Source organism: Talpa europaea (genome assembly GCF_964194135.1).
Source record: "Talpa europaea genome assembly, chromosome: 10".
Classification (NCBI taxonomy): Eukaryota; Metazoa; Chordata; class Mammalia; order Eulipotyphla; family Talpidae; genus Talpa; species Talpa europaea.
The window spans coordinates 46,196,664-46,222,278 of NC_140077.1; the positions used below are offsets into that span (position 1 = coordinate 46,196,664).

Here is a 25,615-nt window from a genome sequence, read left to right on the forward strand (position 1 = left end):
AGCTGTCCCTATATCCGCAATGTTCTGACTGTGGGCAGATGGAAATGGGACACTTGGGCAGTATTCCACAAGCTCAGGAAGCTGAGCACACACTTGGTTCTCACTTTACCAGCTGGGAGAAACTGCAGGCCAAGATAGCCTCTCTTGGCCCTGAGTTGTGCCTTGAGAGAAGGAGTAACATGGATAAAATGTTCTTATCCTTGTCAATGCTTCTATTCTTTGATTTTTTTTTTTCCCCTAGTGAACTGTTGGAACTTCTCAACTGTACTCCCAGGTTTCCATAAAGATATTCTTGTCCATGGTCATTAATATCAACATTCAGTGGGGAATGAGGTATAAAACCACCTATTTCATAGTCTAGAAGATAACAATTCTTTATTTAAAAGGTTTTGAATAAATCCAGTGGTATCTCATAGAATATTAAAACTATTTAAAATAACTCACCTTTTAATTAATATGATAACAAGGTTAGTGAAAACTCTTATAGGACATAGTTTTTGACAGAATCATGAAACCTACATATGGGTATAAGCTGTCAGAGATGAATAGATGGTGGTTTAAATTCAGATGAGTTTTAAGAATCTGAGGCAGTTTAAAGGTTAGGCATGTAAAATTCCAAAGATGACAATATTTTGAGGAATAGCCCTCTGGAACAAGAGTTGATATGTGAACTTAATTCTACTATTATAGACTCTTTTCTGACATGATAGCACAGTCAGAACACCTAAGAGTACAATTTTTTCTTACAGTACTTATATTTGAACATATTTAAAATTGAATCGAGTTTTCTATCATGATAATGCTGGAGACAAGCTAGCTGTTTCTATCATATCTTCTAATTGCATTTGAGTAATCAGAGTAATTCTGTTATTCTTAGTGTCTTTACTTAATGATGTCACATTGGAGAGACATTTTCAAAAAGGTTTTAATTGTTGTTATGAAACACTGGAGTGGAAAGTTTGTACTAAATTAGTGAACCAAAGACTGATATAGTAAAAATCTACTTCTAGTTCATATTTTACATTATATAATATATAAACATAACACACCTTTTTTTCCTAATTATTTTAAAATTAATTCTCTATTATCTTGTTTTAGGTTGGTCCTAGAGTTGTAACTTTTAAAAGTTTTTGAAGTGGCTACTTATGAGCCCCCAATTATTATCATATGTTACAATGATAAATACAAGATTATATATACACACATATCTATTACTATACATGCTTATATAAAATGTATATTTACAACATTCATACACTTTTCTGTGTTTTTACCACTCACCTGAATAGTGTTTGCTGTGTAGATTTATGTGTGAACCAGCAAAGGCAGTAAAAATGCTGTTTTCTTTATGATAACATCTTAATTGTAAATGTGAAAATAAAATATTTATTTTTGTGAAAAATCAATCCTGTAGAATTCTAACCATTAAAATTTGTTCATCCTTTAGAATTTAATTGTCTTGGATCCACTCACAGTTACTGAGGAGGAAATAAGACCATCATTAGAGAAACGTCTTGAAGCCATTATCAGTGGGGCTGCTCTGTTGGCTGATTCTTCATGCACAAGGGATTTCCACCGGGAGAGGATTATTGCAGAGTGCAATGCTATTCGTCAGGCTCTCCAGGACCTTCTATCAGAGTACATGAGCAATGTAAGTGACTGGTTTCTTCCGATATATTGGTTGTATGCAGTGATTGCTTTTGTGTGTAAAATATGATAAATCACAAATTACAAATAAGTAATAAGTACATGATTTTACATTGATTGGCTTTATGCTTGGGTTGCTCACTGGGTACAGTATTGAGATAGAAGCTTCAAAGGACAGAATCCAATCAGAGAGTTGTTTGCATGTGGTTGCTTTGTTGAGGCTGTAATAGATGTTAATTGGAGAAGGGATATTTTTCCAGGACTGGAGAAAGGAAACTAGAGTTGCACTTAATTTAAGGAATGAAACATAAGATGAAGAAAGAGCAGGTTGCTTAAGATTAAGTTGGTAACAAAGTTATAATTTAGATATTGTTGGGTAAAGTCAATGCTGTAGGGATGGGTGCCATTTATTGAAGGTGTATTAATTTGGATAGTTCTTAATGTTTTTCAAATTTGGCATAATGTCATAGATTTTCTTGTGGTTTTAACTCTCTCTCAAGGATATTATGAATTAGATAAAATGAAAAAAATAATTGTTTCAAGGTCCTTTTGCTGTTATTTCATATGTGTTTGTATATGATATATTTATTTCATATATATCTTACATGATATATCTGTGACACTCTTTACCTTTAAATTTTATGCCATTTTTAAAATTAAGAAAAAGGTCTGAAGACATTTTCAATTGTATGCTGATCATGAAGTCCCTTAAATAACAGAGCAGAACAAAATAAATGATTAATAATAGGAATATTGTATTCATCTACCTTATTATTAGTGAAATACAATAATTATGAAAGTATGTTTTAAAAATTAGTAGTTACAAGCATGTGACATTATGGATATGAAATTGAAGACTTAGATTTTTCAGTATACATAAGTTATATGAATAATTGAAATGTGCAGAAATGAGTGAGTTTTGAAGACCATTTAACACATTTGATGTATCTTCAAACTATTACTCTTTGATGACTTTGGGAACTGACCAAAATCTCTTGGCTGTCAAGAAATTGAAGTGTGGAGCAGATTTTAAGTGTTTCTTCCTGATTTATAAACTCAATTATTATTCTCACTTTTGTAGGTAAAAACAATCTAAAGCTCCATGTAAGTTTACTTTTTAAATTATAAACTGTCAGATGAATTTACTTTATCAAATATGAAGTTATTATTTTAGATGTAAACACAAGCAGATGCACACACATACCACATCCATAGTCAGGGAAGGCTTCATACTTGTAGAGTCCAGTGCAAAATGAAAATCCAAGCCTCATACAAAATGTGAGGTGGTGATGGGGCAGGAAGCATTTTCCTTTGTTTATGGTCTTGATTGATCAGTGAAAGACTTGGTTATCTACTGTTAGTTTTGCTAGGGCATTTGGATTACTTGTAGGAACATGCAGACCCTCACAGGTGCTGTGGACTTTTCCATGAACCCAACCTACCCTGCCTTCTGCATAGGTTCCCACTGGGAGTGGAGGGAGGCACAATCACTGGGTAGGGGAGGTGGGTGGCTGGGATCTGTCCCTGGAAGGCTCTGAAAGGCAGAACAGCCTGTGAGTAGAGTCCAGTGCTTATGCTTCATTGCTCCATTGAATTTCACTTACTTATACAAGTTCAAAGATAAAATTGTGAATAATATCAGGAATGTAGTAGCAGAGCATAAAACTCAAGCATGGGGATCCATTCTGCAGATGGTGCCCTGTGTTTGGTCACAGGACCTTGAAATTGGTCCTGTATTTATTAAGCATGAACTGTGTGTGAATTAGGGTGAAGTGTCATTCGCCACCTTTGGGCTAAAAATTATGCATACCAATGATGATGTGAGGGGAGCATTCTGTCCTGGGTGAAATCAGCAAGAAGGTATGTTGTTTCCAGAAATTTGTAAATAGTAATAAAACAAGTAAAATTCATTCTGCTTTTTACTATCGCTATGCACTAGCAACTCTAAACATCAATGATAAAATGTTTTTCACAAGATTTTTTGTTTAAGTTTTAAACAATTACTGTGGCTACTGTTGAGTTTTAATAATATGCATGAGTGACTCAAATGAACATATTTATGATTACAGTTTAATAAAAAATTATGCTCTTCATGCTTTAAAGCAGCAGATTAAAAATAAACAATGATGACACAGTGATTGCAAAGACAAAGAACTAGAAATGAAATTACTTCCATTCTGTTATTTTTTGTGATAAACTAGTCTTATTTACATTAACATTTAAAAATTAGAACAATGAAGCAGTATAACTTGTCAGAGGTGATATTTTTATTAGATTAGTGCAAATTTTATATCTGCAGGGTTCACACATGTCATATTTTATTGAATTGGATCAATAACTTTAACTATATATTTGAAATCTATTAATTGCTCTGAAGTTAAAGAACAAATCAGAAAAATAATTTCTGATTATTACTGATCAATAATTTTTTTATATGGAGGAGGGAGGTGTCCAAAAATTAACTACATCAAATATAAGGAAGGCACTGAAAGTTTGTGTATATTTCCTATGTCCTGCAGCTTATCCTGATTATGCAGTATAATTATTCTGGATCAAGGCCCTTAACCTACTAATTATATCTGCAAAGTTCCTCTAGTTCTGAAAGTCACCATATTCTTAGCTTCTTGAAATTAGGGTATGGGCATCTCTGGGATGCCTAAGTCATGTACTAATACCGCACCTCTCTAGTCACTTCTATGGGATCATCATTAACCCTTACATTTTGACATTATAGGTAGTATCCCTTACTCACTTTAAGCACTAGGAAGGAAGATCATGCATCTGTTTTATTTACTCTTTTATCCCAAGCCCCAGGCACAATGCTTAGCACTTACTAAAAGCTGAATTATATTTTTGAATGAAAGAGTGAATGATATTATTGCATAATATATACCACGTAATAAAGAAAAAGCTTCCTTGACATTAAATGAAATGAAGCATGTACTAAATTTATATGATAGGCTGCCTATTATAAAAGGTCTCATTTTCCAAAGTATAGGTTTCTTCTAAGAATCAATGTAATTATTCAGAAACAAAATTCTCTCATTATAGTCTTTGTGCTTGAATCCACATCTGACCATTTTCCAAAACCAGATTTTTACTCATCAAATAATATATATCCCAGAGAACATTCTAAGTTTTTCACAGCTTAGAAGTCTATTTTTCTAAGATGTTTCTGCTGATTTTGTTATACTTCCAGGATTGGTTGGGTCTAATTCATATTTTTTGATCATCAACATGATTAAGAAATTCTTCATGTGAATGGGCCAGGACAAGGAAACCCTCTGAAGAATAATAAAGGGTTTTAGAGGGAAATCAGTTGTTTTAGATGTTGGTCTTTTGACAATGGATGACAATGAGCTAGAGGTGGTGGGTGGGATTATGCTTTAGTTCTAAGAATCAGCAGACATGGATATTTTCTGCTGGTGGTTTGTAATTATGTTGGTGATATTAAATTTGGTTATGTTGCTGGATAGGATCTTAAGGTGACATAAAATTACTGACGAAGTTAAGGCTCAGGTTGGTGCTTTACTATAGGGGGATACATAGAGAGAGTTGAATGAGAGGTGGCACTACTAGAATAAAAATTAATCTGGCCTGGGCAGCTTGCAGGATCAATTTGCATTTCTAGAGTTCTCACTTGCCCAATAATTTCTTCTCTTGGTGTCCTATCTGAAAGTGCATTTGTTGGTTCTCCTTATGTATTTGAGTAAGTAAATAATCAAATGGACTGCCTTTTGTTACTCAGAGATCTATTTCATTTCTATGCCTGGTTTAATACATTCCATGTCTTGGGGAATTAGAAAGATTCAATAAAGCCAACAAAGAGATTTTATGGATTTTTTTTCTTCCACATGCAGTCTCTACTTGTTCCCTTAAAATTTATCTATTTTGGAAGTTATTTTAACCTTGATTAATTTCTCCTTTTTCTCATAATCATAAGGTGAAGCAGTTAGGATGATCTATATGCAGTGACTTCAAATATTAGAGATTGGTTAGAATTAAAATCTATAAATGTCAAGACAGCTTTCAAATCTATTTCCTTTTTATTTATTTGCATAAACTTCATATTAGAATTTGTTCATTACTGAATTTGTTCATACATTATTAGGTGCTTTCCTTTTTTATATTTTAAACTTGTCCATTATACCTCAGTGGTGGCTGTTTTTTGAGTGTCTGATTATATTGGAGACCATGTTTTTCAGTTTATATATAACTTCAGTTATATCACAACCTCAGATAGCAGAAGAAAAGTAAATAGTGTCTATAAATATTTGTACAATAGTAGATACACCAAAATTAGAAAGATGAACCAAACTCAGATTAGAATGTGAAATCAAAATCCAGGGATATATAAAGGAATTGTCAAAATAATGGAGAATGGAAATAGATACTAAAATAGGAATACAGGAACAGAGACTACAAAAATCAGGGACTCGAAGGAAATATAAAAGACAGGGTCTTGTAAAATGGGCAAAAATAAGTTTTGTTTCCTTTGACTCTTTTCTGTGCCTAATGTAACAACCAGACACTGGGCAGCTGTTTAAACCTATGAATTATTTTGGACATAAGGAAGGTAGCTTTGTTGGTTCAGCTATTATTTTTCTGAGCTTTGGAATTTAGTGTAATTCCTCTTCTAAAGGTTTGTAAGTTACTTGAATGACTGCTGAATAATAACTGTGAATCTTTCTGGACAAGCTAAACTTGGAGTTATTAAATATGGCATAAAATGTCTACTTTAGTACTTAGGAGGGGTTTGTTTGGAGACAAAGTGACATCGCAAGTTCTCTGTTGAGGGAATGGATTCTTCTCCTGGAGCTCTTCTTTGTGCTCTAATGTTCCCATCTTTCTTAAAAGTAGAAGACTGAGAGTCTTTTGTCTTCATATTTTACCTGCCAGCAAAGACAATCAAGATTTCTAATATTTGGTCAGTTACTGACTGTGAATTGTTTCATCTGATTGTTTTCCAAAAAATGGGTTCCTTTGTTCCCCAGCATTTCTGCATTGCTCGAATAATTCTTGGAATATGCTATTTTTTTTAAGTATTACACTTCACTCAAAGTTCTTTCCTATATGAAAAGAAAAGCATTGTAAAAGCTAGAAATTGCAGGAAAAAAAGCCAGAAAACAAAAGTCCTTGCATAAAATATTAGTCTAACATGGGAAAAACAGGAATCTTGAGCCTAGCATAGTTTTTATGTAGGAGCTGGTGCTAGAATAAGGAGAAGGATTGTTTTCTTAGTCCCTGGGAGTCAATTCTGAGATAAAGATTAGCATGAAGAAGTTGTAATGGAGTATTCTCTTGAGATATAATTGTATAAGGAGACAAGGAAGGCAGAATTGCGCAGAGGGAGAAGCTGTCTTGAGATAGAAGTCTCATCCATTCTTCAGGGAGCTCTCAGGCTCATATAGCCTTTTAGAGTTGTGACAAAGTGAGGCTGGCTAGCATTTTTGTTTCTCTGCAACTTTGAGTCATTATCTGCATGGAGATAATGTAGGATGAGGGAACTCTTGGCAGTTCAGAGCAGTTCCTGTACTATGCAAAGGAAAATATGATTTAGTGAATTTATTGAGCCAGCACTTTCCAATGGAAATATTATGCAAACTGGAATGCTGTGTCAACCACACATATAGTTAAACTATTTTGGTAGACAAATTCAGTAAAAGGAACAGGTGAAAGTATTTGATGAGTAAGTTTTATAATTTAGCATATGTAAAATGCAGTCATTTCAACATAAAGTCAATATAAACATTATCATTGAGGTATATTTTTTAGAACTAAATCCTTGATATCTAGTATATTTTATATTTATGGTAGTTGGTGACTAGTCACATTTCAATTGTTCGGCAGCCACATGTGGCTAGTGAATGCTGTGTTGGACGGCCCAATTCAATATAAAAAAATACCTTCTTCACCACCAAGTTTTTGATGCTTAATGACTTATATGCTTCTACATCTTCAATAATGATATTGTTAAAAAATTAGCCCTAATATGGAAAAAAGACACAGAAAATACTTAGGTCAGGGAGACCAAGTAGTAAAGACTTATGTTGTCATTTATGGTGTTAAGCACCAAAATAAGTATTTTGTACAGTATATTGGAGAAGAACAAGACTTTCTGTATATGGTAGATTATTTTTTCCAAAAAATGGGCACAACAATATCTCTCATTTCGCACCCCCTACATCTCTTCCAAGTACTTCTACATGTCTCTCCCCCATATGTCTCCTTAAAGACCCCATCTATTTATGTATTCATCTCACTCTGTCTCAGCTGCCCCTATTCATGAAGTCTAGTGTGTGTAAGTGAGCGTGTAAAACATTTCACCTATTCAGTGCTCCTTCCCCTTTTATGGAGATGGGTCTGTCACATTATCAAATTATAAGTGTCAAGATTTGAGTGTCCAATGTGAAAACAAAACAAAAAACCAAAGTAAGGGGTCATTTTGCAGAATTCCATTTTAGCAAGATTTATTTGTGTCTAGGTGCATTTGCGCTATAATGATATCTATAATTACATTTAAGAAGTGACTTTGAAACTTTTTCAGGTGATCCATAATTGATATTCCCAAAATGTGCCTGATGATCACCTGCTCTCTTCAGTGGTATTGAATCAGAGTCATTGAATACTGAGTGATTATATAATTTATGCTGCAAAACAGTCACAAGAAAATGTTCATTCAGGCTCTGGTTGCTAAATCTCCCTTCCTTCTTGGCAATTTTAAGTGCAGTAACTGAGACTCGGAAAAAGAAATATGCAAAAATCCCACAGTTGGCAGTATTGTAGCATACAGTTGGCTTACAACTGGGGAGAGAAAAATAGGTCTTTTGTTTGGTACATAGCAAAGATAGGATATTTATGATAATCATGTTATCTTTTGTAAGACCAGAAGCTCTTCCTAGTTTTGCAACTTCTTTAGAAGTTATTGACTGCTCATTTTTTTTCTAGTTTCTGATTTTTATATAAAATCTAGAAGCTTTTTATAAAGCCTAGAAGATTGTAAATTAGAACTAACCAAATGTATTTGGTGACTATTTTAGTATGTAGTTGTTCTTACTATATGGGAAAGTATCTCCATCTTCTCTGTTGGGTTATTATAGTATCCAGGAATGTGTCTCAAAGACTGGAAACTAAGATTTGAAAAAAAAATTCCTTTCATTTGGAAATAATAATCGATTAATAGTAAGTTTCAAAGATAGTAGAGGGTAGTTCTGTTTACCCTTTGCTCAGTTTCCACATTACTTGCAGCTTATGTAATTACAGTATGCTATAGAAAAGAAGTTGACATATTGTCATATAAGGATAGTTCTATCATATGTATAAATTTATTTAACCACCATCACAATAAATATAAAGAAATATTCCATCACTACAAATAACTCATTTATGCTATCACATTATAGTTACATTTACTCCACCCAACCTCTTCTTCCAATTTAAGTCCTCTATCCCTACTCCCTGACTTACATGAATCTGTTTTCATTTCTATAACTTTTACCAAATGTATTATAAGTAGAATAATGCAGTATGTGATAGCTTGAGACTGGCCTTCTTCATATAGCATAATGTTTGTGAAATTTATCCAAGTTGTATGTATCGATAATTTATTCTTTTTTAAAATCTTGAATAGTAGTATCCCATGGTTTGGGTATACCAGTTTATTTAATCATTCATCTGCTTTAGGACATTTTTCTTGTTTTCAGTTTTAGACTATTACAAATAAAACTTCTATGAACAGTTTGTATGACTTTGTGTAGCCATAGTTTTCATTCTGAGGTAAATGCCAGAAGTGCAATTTCTAGGTCGTGTGAATGTTCAGCTTTTAAGAACCGCAAAATTATTTTCTAGAGTAACTGTACTATTTTGTGTTACCACCAACAAATGGCGTAGCTATTCACCCTCTGATCAGCATTGGGTATTTTGACTATTTTGTATTTTAGCTGTCTTAATAGTACATAGTCATTGCTCATTGTGTTCTTAGTGATTTCCTAATGTCCAGCGACACAAACATCTTTTCATGTCTTTCTTTGCCACTCTTCAGTGAAATGGTTTATCATGTTTTTAGTCAGTTTTGTAATTGAATTGTTTGTATTTCACTCTTAATTATTGAGAATTCTTTACATATTCTTGATATGAGAGCTTTTTCATGATGGGGCTTACAAATATTTTTTGCAGTCGATAGCTGATAAATCAATTTTGTCAATTTTTTCTTTCATATATTATAATTTTTGTCTAATCACTTTCAAGTGCTAAGCCCCAAAGACTTTCCTTAAAAGTGTTAGAATTTTACATTTTAAATTTATATTTTATATTTATGATCTACTTCTTCAAATGGATATCCTTCCTCCTCTGAATTACATATGCATATTTGTCAAACATCAGTTTGTTGTGTAGGTCTTCAAATGACATAATTTTCTTCAGTGTCATTTTATTATAATGTTGATGAGAAAAGGAAATCCCAGCTTAGGTTGAATAAAACAATGTTATTCAAGAATTGCTTTTATTTTGTCATTTCTCTTGCAGTAGAAGTTCTATTGATAAAAACCCATCAATTATGGTATGTGAGGACTTACTGTACTTGTTTGGGCTGTTTCTGGGTTCTTAATTCTATGCCACTGAACTATTTGCTTATCCCTTGGTCAGTACTATATTGATTTTTGTAGTTCTATACTAAGTCTTGAATTTGTTTATAGCTATTGTTATTACTTTATCCTATTTCAAAGTAGTTTAGTTATTTAAGCTCCTCTGTCTTTCCATATAAATTTTAGAATAATATTATGTATATCTATTAAGAATCTTGCTGGCATTTTGATAAGAATTATGTTAAATTAATACCCTGCCAATATATGGAGTCTTCTAATTCATGAACACTGTATGTTTCTCTTTATTATGATCATCTTTGATTTCTTCATCAGCATTTTATAATTTTTAGCATCCTAGTCCTATCTGTATATATTTTGTTAGATTTATATCTACTTAAATTTTTTCAGGTGTGATGAATAGTATTAGTATTATATTTTAAATTTCAATTTTCACATGTTCATTGTCAATATATAAAAATGGAATAGATCTTTGTTTTTATATCCTGTAGCTTTGTTGAATTAAATTATTAAAGTTTATTTTTTTGTGCATTCTTTAGAATTTTAAACAGATATTTCATCATGTAGAGGCTGGGGCAGTTTAATGCTTTCCTTTTAAAGCTGCATGCCTTTTATTTGTCATGCCTTATTGCACTGGTTGGAACTTCTACCATTATGTTGAATAAGTATAGTCTTATTGCTGACCTTAGGAGGAAGCATTCAGTCTTTTAGTATTAAGTATGATGTTATAAGTTTTTTTGATTTTTAAAATTTAATGCATAGAAATTATTTCTTTATTCCTGCAATTCTAAGTGATTTTAAAGGTCATGAGTTGGTAATGAATTTTGTCAGAAATATTCCTTTTCCACTTCATTTGACATGATCATATGCCTTTTCTTCTCTGGTCTGCTAATATGATGTATTGCATCAGTTGATTTTAAAATAAAAAACAAGTGTTGCATTCTGAATAAACCTTACTTTGTCATGTTGTATAATAATTTTATCAAAATTCATTTAATATTTTTGTTAGAATATTTATGTCTTTATTAATTTGTGACCAGAGTTTTTCTTTCTAAAGATGCTCTCACAATCCTGTTTCACTGAGGACTAAAACTCATTTCATGTCTTTGATACTCTGTATCCTCTATTTTTTTTTCATTTTTCTAACATATTCTTTTCTTATGCATAGACAAACACAGCTTGCCTTTTAACAGGAATTTTCTTTTGTTACTGAAATGCAATTTTACATTCTCACAACAATAGTGATAATAAAAAACTGAGTTGAGTCAAGAAGATTGATAATAGTGTATTGTATGTGGAGATGCTATGATAACTTACATAAGAATGCTAAAGTTTACAAATTCTTCTTTGTAATAAGAAATTAAAAAAATATATTGGTAAGGGCCTCCTTGGTGGTGCAAGGGGTTAGGCACAGCACTATAAAGCTTTCTGTAGCCACTGCAGCACGAGTTCGATCCCCGGCCAGGGAGGTGACCCACGTGGGGAAGCAAACCTTTCCTGTCTGGCCTGCTGTTTCCCTCAGCAGTGTATTTCAGTCAATCTGCATGTTCTGCTCCCCATTCTGTCTCTGGTTAATCATCTCAACCCTCCTCCCTCTCACCTGTGGCCTGTACCCCAGCTCTTATAAACACAAATAAATGAATCTTTAAAAAAATAAAAAAATATATTGGTAAGAGAAATAGAAGTCAATATTTGATACAGGAATTTATCCCAATCTATACTATGGGATTATTTGGTTACTAAAAGAAGACAAAAAGCTACTCATTTATTTATTTTTAAAGATTTTATTTATTTATTTATATAAGTACTGGGGATAGTCAGAAGCAAGGGAGGGTGAGAGAATTCACCAGAACCAGAGCGGAGAGCAGAACAGGCAGACTGATGTACACTGCTGAGGGGAACAGCGGGCGGCAGGAGAGGTCTGCGCCCCATGTGGGACCCTTGCCTTGTGGCCGGGGATCGAACCAGTGCTGCAGAGGCTGCGGGCAGCTTCTCAACCCAGTGCTCAACCGCTGCCCCACCGGGGAGGCCCTAAACTACTCATATTTATATCTTTCACATAATTATATTAAATATGTTATTGTAATAGTTATTTATATGTACACACATCTATCTAGATGTACATATGTGTATAAAGCATGAATGAATCATCACCTGTGTCCTGATATTATAACTAACATTTATTTGATGCTCTGTGCTAGATAATTTACTTATTATCATGTAATCACAATACTATAACTACTATTATACTTCCTACTTTAGAAGTGAAAGAATTGACAATTTCTGTGTAGTTGACTCTAATGCCCACTCATTCTTATTCAATAAATATTTATTGAGCATTTGTTACGTATCTGGAATTGCCAAAGATGATAAATATAAAGACAAAACTAGTAGCAACATATGTTTCTTGTAGTTGGGAAACTAACTTAGTTTAGTGGTGTCATAGAAAAAGAATAATAGAGTCCCAAATGAACAAACAGTTACAAATTGGGGTAGATATGAAAGAAATGTATAGGATGCTTAAGAAAGAAGACCAACTTTGAACTTGAGGAGAGATGATATGGAAGTCCTTTTATTTATTTTAATTAATTTATTTATACAAGCACTGGGTACAGTCAGAAGCATGGAAGGGTGAGAGAATTCACCAGAGCCAGAGCAGGGAGCAGAATAGGAAGACCGATGAAGTGCACTGCTGAGGGGAGCAGCGGGCACAGCAGGAGAGGTCTGTGTACCATGTGGGACTCTTGCTGGTGGCCGGGCATTGAACTGGCGATGCAGAGGCTGTGGGCAGCTTCGCAGCCCAGCACTCAACTGCTGTGCCACCGGTGAGGCCCTGGAAGTCCTTTTGATGTTAAAGACCTGAAAGATAAGTGTTAGCCAGGTGAAAGGTAAAGTGTAGGTGAGATAACAGATTCCAGAAAAACATAATTATATATGCAGGCACCCTGCAGTGGGAAAGAGCTCAGGGCCTACAAGGATTGATAGAAAACCAGAGTTACTTCTGTGCTGATATTAAAGGAAATCAAATTATGGGATGAGGCAAGATACAGGAATCACCACGGTAGTCCTTGCAGCCCTCACTAACAATCTGGAATAGTAAGATAAATGCTGTGATTTCAGGAATAAGGAGACCAAGAATGAAAGGTGGAGTATTAGGTACTGTGTAAAATGAAAAAGCAGGACTGTTATGTTTGTTCATTTGAGCTAATAAATTCATGAGTGTTATATTCTAGAATAACCAAATATCCGAGGATTTTTCCTTTTCCTCACAATACCTTGATTTAATCTTTGTAATGCTAGTAACTCAAAGGCAAAGCTTTTATTGGATTTGTAATCCAGTGAGAAATACAGCCCTTACATATGTGCCTGTGCCTGACTTAATGACTCCTACTGAGGTTGAATTGTGAGATCCTATTCATCTCTTGTCTGAAATATGAATTCTAGTTTAGTGACATGTGTTGCCCTTAGGGAACTGATAATACCACTTTTGGTATGACTGTTAAAAAAATCCATTGTTAATATATTTTAAGATGTAAAGCAATGGAATATATGATATATATTCAGTTAGCTAGTTGAAAACATGCTTATAAAATTGTATTTTATAAAATAAAATATTCATAAATAACTTACAAAGTATATAGACTTGTTTAAAGTTTAAGCAAAATATTGTTGTGTAGTTATATTTTTACATACTTATACATTGGAAGTATTTAAAAGACAGAGTTTTTATTAAGAAATTTGCTTGGTTGCTATTTAACAGATCATTTTATTCAAATTCACATTTCTCTGAGTCACATTTCTCTGAGAAAGTTGATAAAGTGGTTAGCATGTATAATCTATACTTTAATCCAATACTTTTATATTGCATTTTTTTCTTATTTTGGTTAGACAACTCTAAAATCCAAATATTTTAAACATAGTGTACCTATGAATGAAAAACAACCAGGAAAATTTTGCAAGTTAGAAAGCACAGTGGCACAAAATAAGAAGCAACTTTTATTTTTTTTGTAGCAAATTAACTAATTCAATAATGAAAATGGTGTCTTGCTAGCAAGTAAAAGGTAAAAGATACTTTATTCTACCAGCTTTTAAAGCCAGGCGTGAAATAAGATAAAGGTAGCCAATTCAAATGAATAATTCTGGTGCTGTTTATTTGACAAAGTGGGAGTTAGGAAGATCATTGCAGTCCGAGAAACTTGGGCTTAAATTCCAACTCTAATATTTACTTACTTTATTCCCTGAGGCAAATTTCTCAACCTTTCTGAAATTCAATTTTCTTACCTTAAACAAAGGGATAATAAAATTATCTGGTTAGATTGTTTTGATGATGACATGAGATAAAGTATGTAAAACTTATTTTCAAACCTAGCTGCACTTTATGAACACCGGGAGAGTCTTAAAAAATTGTCAAGCATAGGCCTCACCTCTGACCAATGAAATCAGAATCTCAGGAGGCAGCACTTCTGCACTGGAATGTTTTAAAAAAGATCCCTGATAATTCTTTTTGTCTAGCGAGAATGAAAACTGTTGATAATAAAATCTTGCTCATGGAGGCATGTTATGTTAGTTCCTTTATCTTCCTTTTATAAGTTAGTTGCTTTAAGTTTACATAAAACTTAACCCTTCTGGAAAGATAAACCATAAGCTATATGTAATGTTTACTGAAAGATGGCAGAAGATAACAATCCCTTTTGGCAAGGGATAAAATATAATAGTTATTATATAATTTTAAGTAGCCTCTTTAAACTTAAATGTTGAAATTCAGCTTATATAACAGATTTAATAAAAATATGAATAATTAGAGTGGGAAACAGATGATTACGAACATCAGTTATTCATGTGACAATCCTTAAGTTTTATGATAAGTGAATTTAGAGGAATAACATAGGTCTGAACTGCATGAACCCAATTTAACTGCAAATTTTCTTGTAAACAGATGACATAATCTTAAGGTAACAATAAATATGTAAGTACATTAAGTGTATAAATGTACATAAGTACATTTTACTTTCTCTAGCTTATTTTTTTATTACAAGAATACAGTGTGTGATACATAGAACATACAGGTGACATGTTGATTGATTATGTTATGGTAAGATTTCCATTTAACATGAGACTCAGTAGTTACATATTTGATAAGTCAAAACAGATTTTGATATGATGAGTCAAAACAGACTTTCAACTTTCTGGGGAGTCACACCCATATTGTTCAAAGACCAGCTATATCTATTATTTCTTAAATCATCATCTTTATGTTCATCTCATCAAACTGCATTATGAATGGAACCTGCATATGTAATAAGTAAGAGTAATATTTACTTTCTAAGAGTAATATTTACTTTCCATAAATTCTTTCTTTTAACAATAATAGCAGGCTTTATTTACAGGGTCATTTATTTCTAGAAAAGGTATTATTCTTTTTTAATGTAACTGGCTCATAATATACAGATCAATTTTGACTCATTTTTTCTCATATTTCCTAAATGTATTCAATTACCAAATCTGAAATTTTCGTTATAGATGTAATTCATTATTTTTCAAAATTTGAGACTATTTGCAGTCCAGAGAGATGTGTCTGGGAGACATTAGTAAGTGATGTAGATGATGAGGCCAAAGGAAAAGTTTCCAGGTCTACCTCTTTCCTCCTCTTTAAACAGCAGCATAACCTTTAGTCATGTTAGAGTTCTGTGTTCTATGTGTTCTATCTTGTGTTTCATATAATTGGGTTCATTAAAAACATTAACCTAGAGAAAAAATAATCACAAATACTAATTCAGACTATAAACTCTTAAAATGTGGATCTAAGCTAAAGGATACACCATAGTGATAAATGAAAAATATTAGAGGCTTTGAACTTTATCTTGGAGGAGGAATTTTTTTTTTAAGATTTATTTATTTATTTATAGAAGCACTGGGTACAGTCAGAAGCACAGGAGGGTGAGAGAATTCATCAAAACCAGAGCGGGGAGCAGACTAGGCAAATTGATGAAGTACACTGCTGAGGGTAGCAGCAGGCGGCAGGAGAGGTCTGCCGTGCCAAGTGGGACCCTCACCCGGCGGCCAGGGATCGAACCGGCGCTGCAGAGGCTGTGGGCAGCTTCTCAACCCAGCGCTCAACCGCTGCGCCACCAGGGAGGACCAGGAGGAATTGTTTTTGTTAAAATATCTTGATAAATTAATGCCATGGGTGACTGATCTCAATTAGAGGGTATCCATGAGGAGAAGATACAGCACAAAAGAGAAAGCTGAACAACTTTGTGGTTTAGGAGAGAGTAGAGAAGGGAGGAAAAGGAAGGGGATGGCTTGGTGGAATCACTGAAAAGATTTTTAAGGACAAGAATATTCAATGAATGATCTTAAATTCTGCATTCTGTGATGTAAATTACTTGCCCAAACTTTCAGTGAAGTTTACTAAATACCAAGTTTTATTTTTATAAATTCTGCAATGGAGTTGCTTTCTAAATATGGGTCCTGTTCTGCAGATTATTGTGATAATGCCGTACACCGAACTACTTCAGTAGAAACAGGTGCCCAAGCATATAAACCTGTAGTGATTTTCAGAGACCTTGAGGAAGAGCATCAAGCTTTTATACAAGTCTCTGAGGGAGAATTTAAACTACTATCTAGAATGAAAAGGGAAGGACAACTTTAAATGATGAATTAAAGGATATGTGAGGATGATGAAGTTTGTTTTATTATTGAACATCTGAATAAAAGTATTTTTTTGTTAGTAGTATACTTAAGCTGTTTACTTTTAAAATCTTCCATGTGGGCCTCCCCGGTGGTGCAGCGGTTGAGCTGGTCTGCGAAGCTACCCGCAGCCTCTACAGCACCGGTTAGATCCCTAGCCACCGGCCAGGGTCCCACATGACGGCGCAGACCTCTCCTGCCACGCCCTCTGCTCCCCTCAACAGTGTATTTTGTCATTCTGCCTGTTCTGTTCCCCGCTCTGGCTCTGGTGAATTCTCTCACCCTCCAGTGCTTCTGACTGTACCCAGTGCTTGTATAAATAAATAAATAAATCTTAAAAAAATAAAATTTTCTTTTTTTACTTGGTGACATGCTATTGGCAGTAACTTGTTCCCTTGATTTCTGATAATAAAGGAATAAAACACATTACCACGTTTTTTCTTGGCTCATCAAAGTTTGGCTGTCATGAAAAATGTGATGGTATAATTCTTGTATGGTTCTGTATACTCAGAGATGAAATTTAAACAAAACAGGCAAAGGAACATTTGTAAATTCTCTCTACTATCAGGTTTTCCTTGTTGAGTTATTTCAGGGGGAGACATCCAAAAGATGATCTTTGTTCTTGCTCTGTCTGAACAGTCAAAATGTTGGGAAAGCAAGTCCTATAAGTAACATGTCTTAACAATTTAGAAAAATGTTATTTTGATTTTTTATGAGGAGCTTGAAAGCAAGTATTTCCATTTCGAAGGCAATCCAGGGAGTTAATCATCTGTGCATCATAAAGGAAAATTCCTTAGGTTTGAAGGAATTATTTTTTGAAAATGTGTTAGGACTGGAATTTTAGGTAGGATGATAGAAACTATTTATGAAATGGAGTAGATTGAAATGAATTTTAAGTAAATCTTTATTCTCTTTATACCATATCTCAAAATAAGGTTGATAAATCTGATATACATGATGTGTTGTTGGCCTCTTTACATTTCCTAATAGTGTAGTTCATGGACATAATGGAATCTGTCCCTGGTCTTATTACCCTATTTATCACTGGCTTTGAGATAGTAAACTCTCACAAGTTTTGCATTATGCAGCATCATTAAAAGAGAGTGTTGAAATTGTTGAGGACAGCTAATGATCTTACCCCTGATGAGAATCTTCTTGCCTCCACTTTCTAGTTTTTAACCTCAAATTTGGAATGGCTTAATTATTGAATTCATTCCTTTTTGGAGGATCTTCAAAATAGTTACTAACATGATCTTTTGTTGGATGAGGAACAGTTGCTTTCAAGTGGTGATGAAAATTTTGTTCCTCAAATAAATTAGTTATAATGTTTAAGCAGATAGTCAAAATAATCACATTCTGATTGAATTAGCTTTTCCATATAAGCTAATTTCTTTGTACTTGTTTTATGAATACAGTTAATTTCTTGGTAACATTAAAATCATTCTATTTCAGGCAAATTAAATGTAAATGTGTAAGAGTCTTGTATTTGATGTTTGCAGATGAAAATTCCATAGAAATTCCAAATACACTTTTAAACATGTATAAAATAAGTATTGAAAAAAGAGATTGCTAGCCATTCAAGATTTAATTTTCAGAAATTCTTTTTAATCCTGACATTAAGTAATAGAAAAATTTTGCATTTTATTTTTCAAATGCATAAGTGATCTTAAGAAAACTAATATTTTATAATCTTTCTATACTTCGCATCCTTTTGATAAAATATTTTGATAATTTTATTTAGCAAAGCCATTTTATATTAAGTGTAAAATGAAATATTCTGATGTAAACAATCTGTGAATAATGCCAATGCTTTATTAAAACTCTAAGAAAAATGCCTTATTGTTTTCCTAATTCTCAAACTAAAAAAAAATTTATCAAAATACCAGAGTGTATTGATAGAATATACACTAAAAATGAAGTTAAGGAGTTTGTTCAGGCACACAATTTACATTTTCTCCACATTAACCATGGGCCAGACACTACCTGGCATTTCATGTGCTTTTATTTATTTAATCTTCATAGAAAAAATGTCCAACATTACTTTGTGATATTGAACAAGATGTTTACCATCTTTACAAGCAATTCATTTTCCTTTCAATGGATAAGTTCTTAATTTAAAAGATTTATATTACCATCTTTTTTGTCTTTCTGCTCAGATTTTTTCCTCAGTCCCTCAGTTTGAGGAAGAAGTTCTATTTTTTAGCTGCGATTGTTCCTAGTACCATGTAGTAGATAAATGACAACTTTTCAGGATATATTTATATGAAAAATAAGTAAGCATCCTGAATGCCTAAGAGTAAAGTGGGAATATTGTGTGCATTTCTGTGTTGGATGTTTACTTTGAAAAGCACATTTTTAAGTCAGGCCCTGCTTTCCTTGTCTTTCGCATTACCTGATCAGTAACAATGGGCATAGTGTAGGATCAAAGGAGATTTTTACCCTTTTTTAATAATCTCCTCAAGCATTGTTTTTTCATTTTTCAATGTGCTGAAAATTGTAGCATCCAAGTTTAGTTGAAAACATGGGAAACTTAGCTTAAAAGTATGAACTGTATCATAAATCTAGTTCTTACAGCTATGATAGAATTTGCTTCATTTTTGGGGAATAATGATTATTGTATGCTTTATCACATATTACCCACAAGCTTCTTCATTGTTGGAGCACTTTAAACTTTACCCAGAAGATTTTGACCTTGGTTTGTATTTACTGTCATGTCAAAGGAGGATGCTGTGCATTGGTTGAGAAAAATCTTGAAACGTGGTATGGTTATCAGTAAATTTAGTGTCTTATCTAAATAGTATTTCTTATCAGATATTAGAAATATTTTTATGGAGAATGATTTACAGTGAGGAAAAATCTGCATTTTCAGGCAAGTTAGGATTGAAATTGGAGAAACTAAAGTGATTTTATCAAGTCCCTCTTCTCTAGTAAAGAGAAAATCGTGCTTCCACATGCTCCAATTTATACCCAGTTTCTAAATGATCATATCTAAGCCCTGTGTTTCACACTGAAGGCAGAGATACAGATTTTCCTTGCAGTGCTGGATTAGGTCCACACTAGAGAAGCAAATTAATTCATTTAGGACCTCAGGGACGATGCTGGATAGTTAGGAAACATAATATTTCATCATTCTAAAGTTGTCTGTCTTTTAGGAAGATGGGTAACCGGAATGAGAGTGTTAGCTTATAAATTCTGGAAGCACTGTGTATAGGGATTTCTGTGTGTATGTGTGTCTTGAAGCCATGTTTTTCTCCAGTGGGAATTTTCTTATTTTGCTGCATCATAGATAGACTTCTTACTTCTATGCTTTCTCCTCATTGTTAAAAAAAAAAAAAAGTATGTGTCATATCACCTAATTATATGACACTTTTTTCCTTTTGTTTGAGCACATGTCAGTTTATTTTATATTGAAAAGTAAGAGCTTAATTTATATGTAGCATTTATGAGTCTTACATAATTTTTTGGAAAAAGTTCTTCTTAGTGACCTTTCAATCAATAAACCACCATTGAGCATTGTTAAGTATCCAAAAGGATCAACATGAGAATTGATAAAATTAAAAAAAGTGATTAAAAATGTGAATACTATCTATGAAATATTTAGCCCTCTTAAAGTTGATTTTTTTTCCATCAAAAAACCAAAAAATATTTTGGGTTGAGCCCTTCCCATCTGGGGTCTTCTTGTAGATGCAGACTTAGCAGGAATCTTCAATCTCCTTGCTCAGAGAAAAGAGCTACATATAGGATGATATTTTAAATTACCCATAAAAATTCATTTGGAAATGCCATACATTTGGTAATGTTAACATAAGAATATGTCACATTGTAGGTAAGCTCCAAGGCTATGGTACCATTTCTGTTCCTGATTTTTAATTTTTTCAACTCAATAAACTTCCCTATGGCAATCCAAGTTTATTATGGGCATATAGGCTTTAGGGAATACTGAGACTTCCTTGCTTCTTTAGAAGTTATATGGATATCTAAAGAATTCCATGTCTGCATATTACATTTTTCATTATAAAATAGTTACCTTTTAAAAATAATGGAATGTAAGCCAATTCATTCATTAGACCCCACCACTTGTATACTGTATGGATTCTTCTTTATACTTAAATCTTTCAGAAAATTATTGGATTCATTGTTAACATGTTCTACTTGTAGTTTTTTTATATAAATGTTTTATTAGTTTTTTTATGTAACTGTTTTATTAGTTTTTTAGTTTTCTTAGTTTTTTAATATGTAAATGTAGTACATCTTAGTTACTTGCATTTATTTAAAAAGATTTATTCATGGGGCCTCCCCGGTGGCGCAGCGGTTGAGCGCTGGGTTGCGAAGCTGCCGGCGACCTCTGCGGCGCCGGTTCGATCCCCGGCTGCTCCCCGGCCTCTGGAGGAGGGTCTCACATGGCGCGCAGACCTCTCCTGCCGCCCGCTGCTCCCCTCAGCAGTGTACTTCGGTCCTTCTGCCTGCTCTGCTCTCTGCTCTGGCTCTGGTGAATTCTCTCACCCTCCCGCGCTTCTGACTATACCCAGTGCATGTATAAACAAAGAAACAAACAAACAAACAAATAAATAAATAAAACATGCCTCTATTAAAAAAAATAAAAAAAAAAGATTTATTTATGCATACAAGAACTGGTGTACAGGCCAGAGGTGCAAGAGGTGAGAGGATTCACCAGAGACAGAGTGGGTAACAGAACAGGCAGACGGACTGAAATACACTGCTGAGGGGAGCATCGGGTGAGACAGCAGAGGTCTGCTGTGCCATGGGGGTCAGCTCCCTGGCTGGGCTCAAACTCAGGCTGCAATGGCTGATAGTGCTAAGATTAGAGAAAAATTAACAGTCCTCTTGTTCTGTGCTAGAATAAGGAAGTTCCCTTTCCCCCAAACATGTTCTTTCTTACGCTTCCCCATGTCACTAAATGGTACCATCATAAAGAAACATTTCAAGATACAGGGTACATCATTGACTCTCTTATTTCCTTCATCCCATACTAATCTATCTTTATGTTCTGAGGACCCTACCTGTAAAACCTATCCTGAGGGCAATTTCCTTCCTATGCATCACCATTACCTTAATCTAAGTCACCATCATTTCTTGTCAATTCTTCTGAAACAGCTTTTCAACTGATGCCTGTGCTTCTGCTTTTGTTTTATATACAGTAGCAAGACTAATCTTTTCAGCTTATCAACCATTGCTTAAGACATTCCAGTGATTTCCCAGGGCACATACCATAAAATCAAAATCCCTTACCAAGGTTTACAAGCTCCTATGTAATCTGGTCCATTGAGCAATTTTAACATATCTAACAGCACTATCTCACTTTCCAATTTAGCTCCAAACCGTTGGCAGATTTTCAGTTTCCTAAGCAATAAGGCCTCTGCATTAAATCTCACCCCTGGAATGTTTGGAATTAGAAGTAAGCAACTGTTTTATGGCAAGAATTTGGTAATGTGGTGATAAGGTATACCCTTGAGTTTAACTTCCTTTCTCCTAAGCCTCTCCAAAGTATAAAATGCTCATCCTTGGTGGATTCCTTGATCTGTTGATTTAAAACATTACATATAGGAAGCCTCTAAGTGGCAGAATTTTCCATTTAAATAGAATAAATTTAGAGATAACTGTTTGAAGGTCATATAAATGACATAGAAATTAAGTTTTAGTTTTGTAGGAGCTGAGAGACGATTGGAGTCCTCTTTCACTTGTAACATGCTACATTTTGAACTGGACGTTTTTAGGATACCATTAAATACCAAAATTAGAAAGAATTTGTGTTTTTGTAATTTTTGAAATAGTTAGAATGATCCTGCAAACTGTTTTGAAGGGGATGCTCCAGAGACCCTATTTATTAGACAACAGTTTTGAATGTTTTTTTGTGAGGCAGTCAGTACCCATAGGAAAATGAATTCAGAGATACTCAAAACATTCTCAAGGAATTCATAATAGAGTAGGCAACACACAAACTTCTAACCATGGTATCATGTAAAGTGCTTTGTGCTTATGAATTGAATGAACCACTGGAAAAGTAGACGATGAAGTGACAAAATTATCTTCAGAACTTTGGAGAAGTCTTCATGGTGAAATGTTTGTTTTAATCATATCTTGACATTTGTATACCATCTGACACAAATATTGGAGACGCTTCAAGAGTAAGGTATGTTTGTGATCCAAATGACTATCTCAAATGTAGAATTTTTGGCAGATTTTAATCAGTGGTCCAGATAATTTGGTATTTCCATCTTTTTTAGTACTTTCCTCTTTTTTTTTTTTTTTTTTTTTTGTGGGACCCTCGCCGGCAGCCGGGGAATGAACCGGCACTGCAGAGGCTGCGGGCAGCCTCACAGCCCAGCGCTCAACCGCTGCGCCACCAGCTAAGGCCCAGTACTTTCCTTTTCTTAAGGACTAGTTTCAGATACTGACAGATGACTTCTGATAAAGTTAATCATATGGGCTATCCACCCCACTGCTCTTTTATTCTGAGGTAACAAGAGTAATTATATACACACGTACACACACACACATACTTGAGGTTTATCTAATCAATTATAGAGAAAAGAAACTGATATTTAAATTGTCAACCCACACAGTTTTGTATTTTGTAGCAAACTATGTAAGCAGAATTAGTAATATTTCTCACATGTTTGCTTTCTTTTATAATTCTGATATTATCATTGAATCGTACTTGAAATTTTCTAAGGATCAGAGAAAAGAGTTCAATTAAGGAGAAAAAAGGGTTAAACAAAAGAAAAGAAATACAATTGTAGAGTAACACATACTGTTTTGATTCGTAAGTCCACATACACTAAAAACCAGGATGTTATGAGGACAAAATATCTTGCTTTTCTCATTTATCTCAATTTATTCTTAAAACTGTTCATCTCCTGCCGTTAGATCCAGAAGGCTGTTTGAAGTGCTATTGTGTTTTGACCTTGGAAGTAAAGGATGCATTTTGTGCTTTAGTGCAGTATTTTTTTTTTTTTCATTTGACAAACATTACTCAGTGCTGAATACTGTTTTGAGAGCTTTAGATGGCATTTAATCCTTATTATCATTCTATGGTAGATATTATTATCCCACTTTTTCAGGGATAAATTGAGAAAATTCAGCACAGAGAAGTTAAATAACTTATCAAGGTCATCTAGTGATGTACTCCCGGGTTCATTCCCTGTTGCTTGTCAGTATTGTGTTCTTTCAAATCTAGTTTAGTTGCTGCAAGTTGCAATTTGAACAAGTGATAATTGATATTTTAAAAATGTGACAAGGAGAAAGATTTTAATGTAATAAAAGATATATGACTGTGTATAAATAATGGTATAGAAATTTGTCATGAAAACATTTATAGTGAATATATTATTAATGTCTGTAATACAAAATATACTAATTTTCTTCCCTGTTACTAAACTTCCTCTTCCTTCCTCTGTGTAAACTGCCCCCCTCCCCATGACAACTATTTTGAATTCACTGATGCAAGGATGGGAATAGTGGAAGATATGCTGTGCAAGAAAGGGAAAGCCCTAGTCCCATCCCCTTGCCTTATGAGGAAGCCCAAGTGCATGTGAATGGAAAGTACGAAGGACTCTGGAAAGAAAAGAGACAGAGTGAAAACAAGCAGGCCAGGGCTCAAGGTTTTCTTCCTTAATCCCTTTGGAGTCTGAATTGCAACGAGTACAGTGACTTCAGAAATATTCAGACACATATGGAAGAACCAAGAATACTGGACTATTGACACACATCCTTGAGCAAACAGTGGGAGGTTGCAACAAAAAGCAAATACAAGTTTGCTGCTAATATCAACATTCAGTTATGATATCTGAAGACACTAAGGCTATACTCAAGGAATGCGGAAGAGCAGAAATATGGATAATTCCTAGTAGGTAGGTTTGGGAGAAAGAATTCCGGTGAAGTCATCAATAACAGAGGAAGTAACACAATCTCTGAAGGCAGTGAGTAAATGATATTGGGATACTTTAATTTTCATTCAGAAATGCATACTTTCACCTTGCCCTTGGGCGTGACTACAGGCTTGTGAAACAATTTTGTTTTTTAATTTGATCAGCCACATTTTCCTGGTGGTAATTTTCTCTGAAGGAGCAATTCGGCATTTTTAGGGGTGCTTTTGTTATTTGCTGCCATGGCTGTAATTTATTCTGCCACAGTGGTAATTAACTAAATGGTACTCCAGTGGACTAAAGGAATGATTTGTCTTTGAAATATTCAAGTTGCAAAAAGAAAACGAATTAATAATGAAAGAACATGAACTTTTGAATATTAAAGTAGACATTTCAAAAAAAATTGCTGTCACGCCAAAGCTCATTTTATTGTTAATAGGATTTTAGAGGTTGGCCATGGGTAGGGTGGTCAGTCCCTGGGCAGATTGAAGCAACTGGCCATAGGAATAGGTTGTGGCTTTATCATCAAGATCTAGAGATAGAGAGCAGATGAAGTCTAATGTGTTTGCAGCAAATTTCACAGAGAACAGATGGCAGAGATCCCTCCATACGACTGGGATTCGATATAAGAACTCTTGGAAATTCTTAAGGAAAAGAATGTCAAAGGAATGAGATCTAAGACATGAGATCACAGATCCAGTTACTGAAATGAAACAAAAGTCCCTTTTTTAGAACTAAGGTAAAAAGATCAGGGAACCAAGATGACAGATCACAAGGTCATCAGGCTTGACA

At 34.0% G+C, this 25,615-nt stretch overlaps 1 protein-coding gene across 1 annotated transcript in view; it reads left to right on the top strand.

Annotated features, from left to right (window-relative positions):
* Positions 1-25,615, top strand: part of CTNNA3 (catenin alpha 3) — a gene marked incomplete at both ends in the record, with an annotated part of 1,381,762 nt that overhangs the window by 298,983 nt on the left and 1,057,164 nt on the right. Inside the window, one exon of the mRNA XM_084245749.1 lies at positions 1,448-1,651. Within this exon, the coding sequence (XP_084101875.1) occupies positions 1,448-1,651 (204 nt within the window). The remainder of the gene's footprint in view (positions 1-1,447; positions 1,652-25,615) is intronic.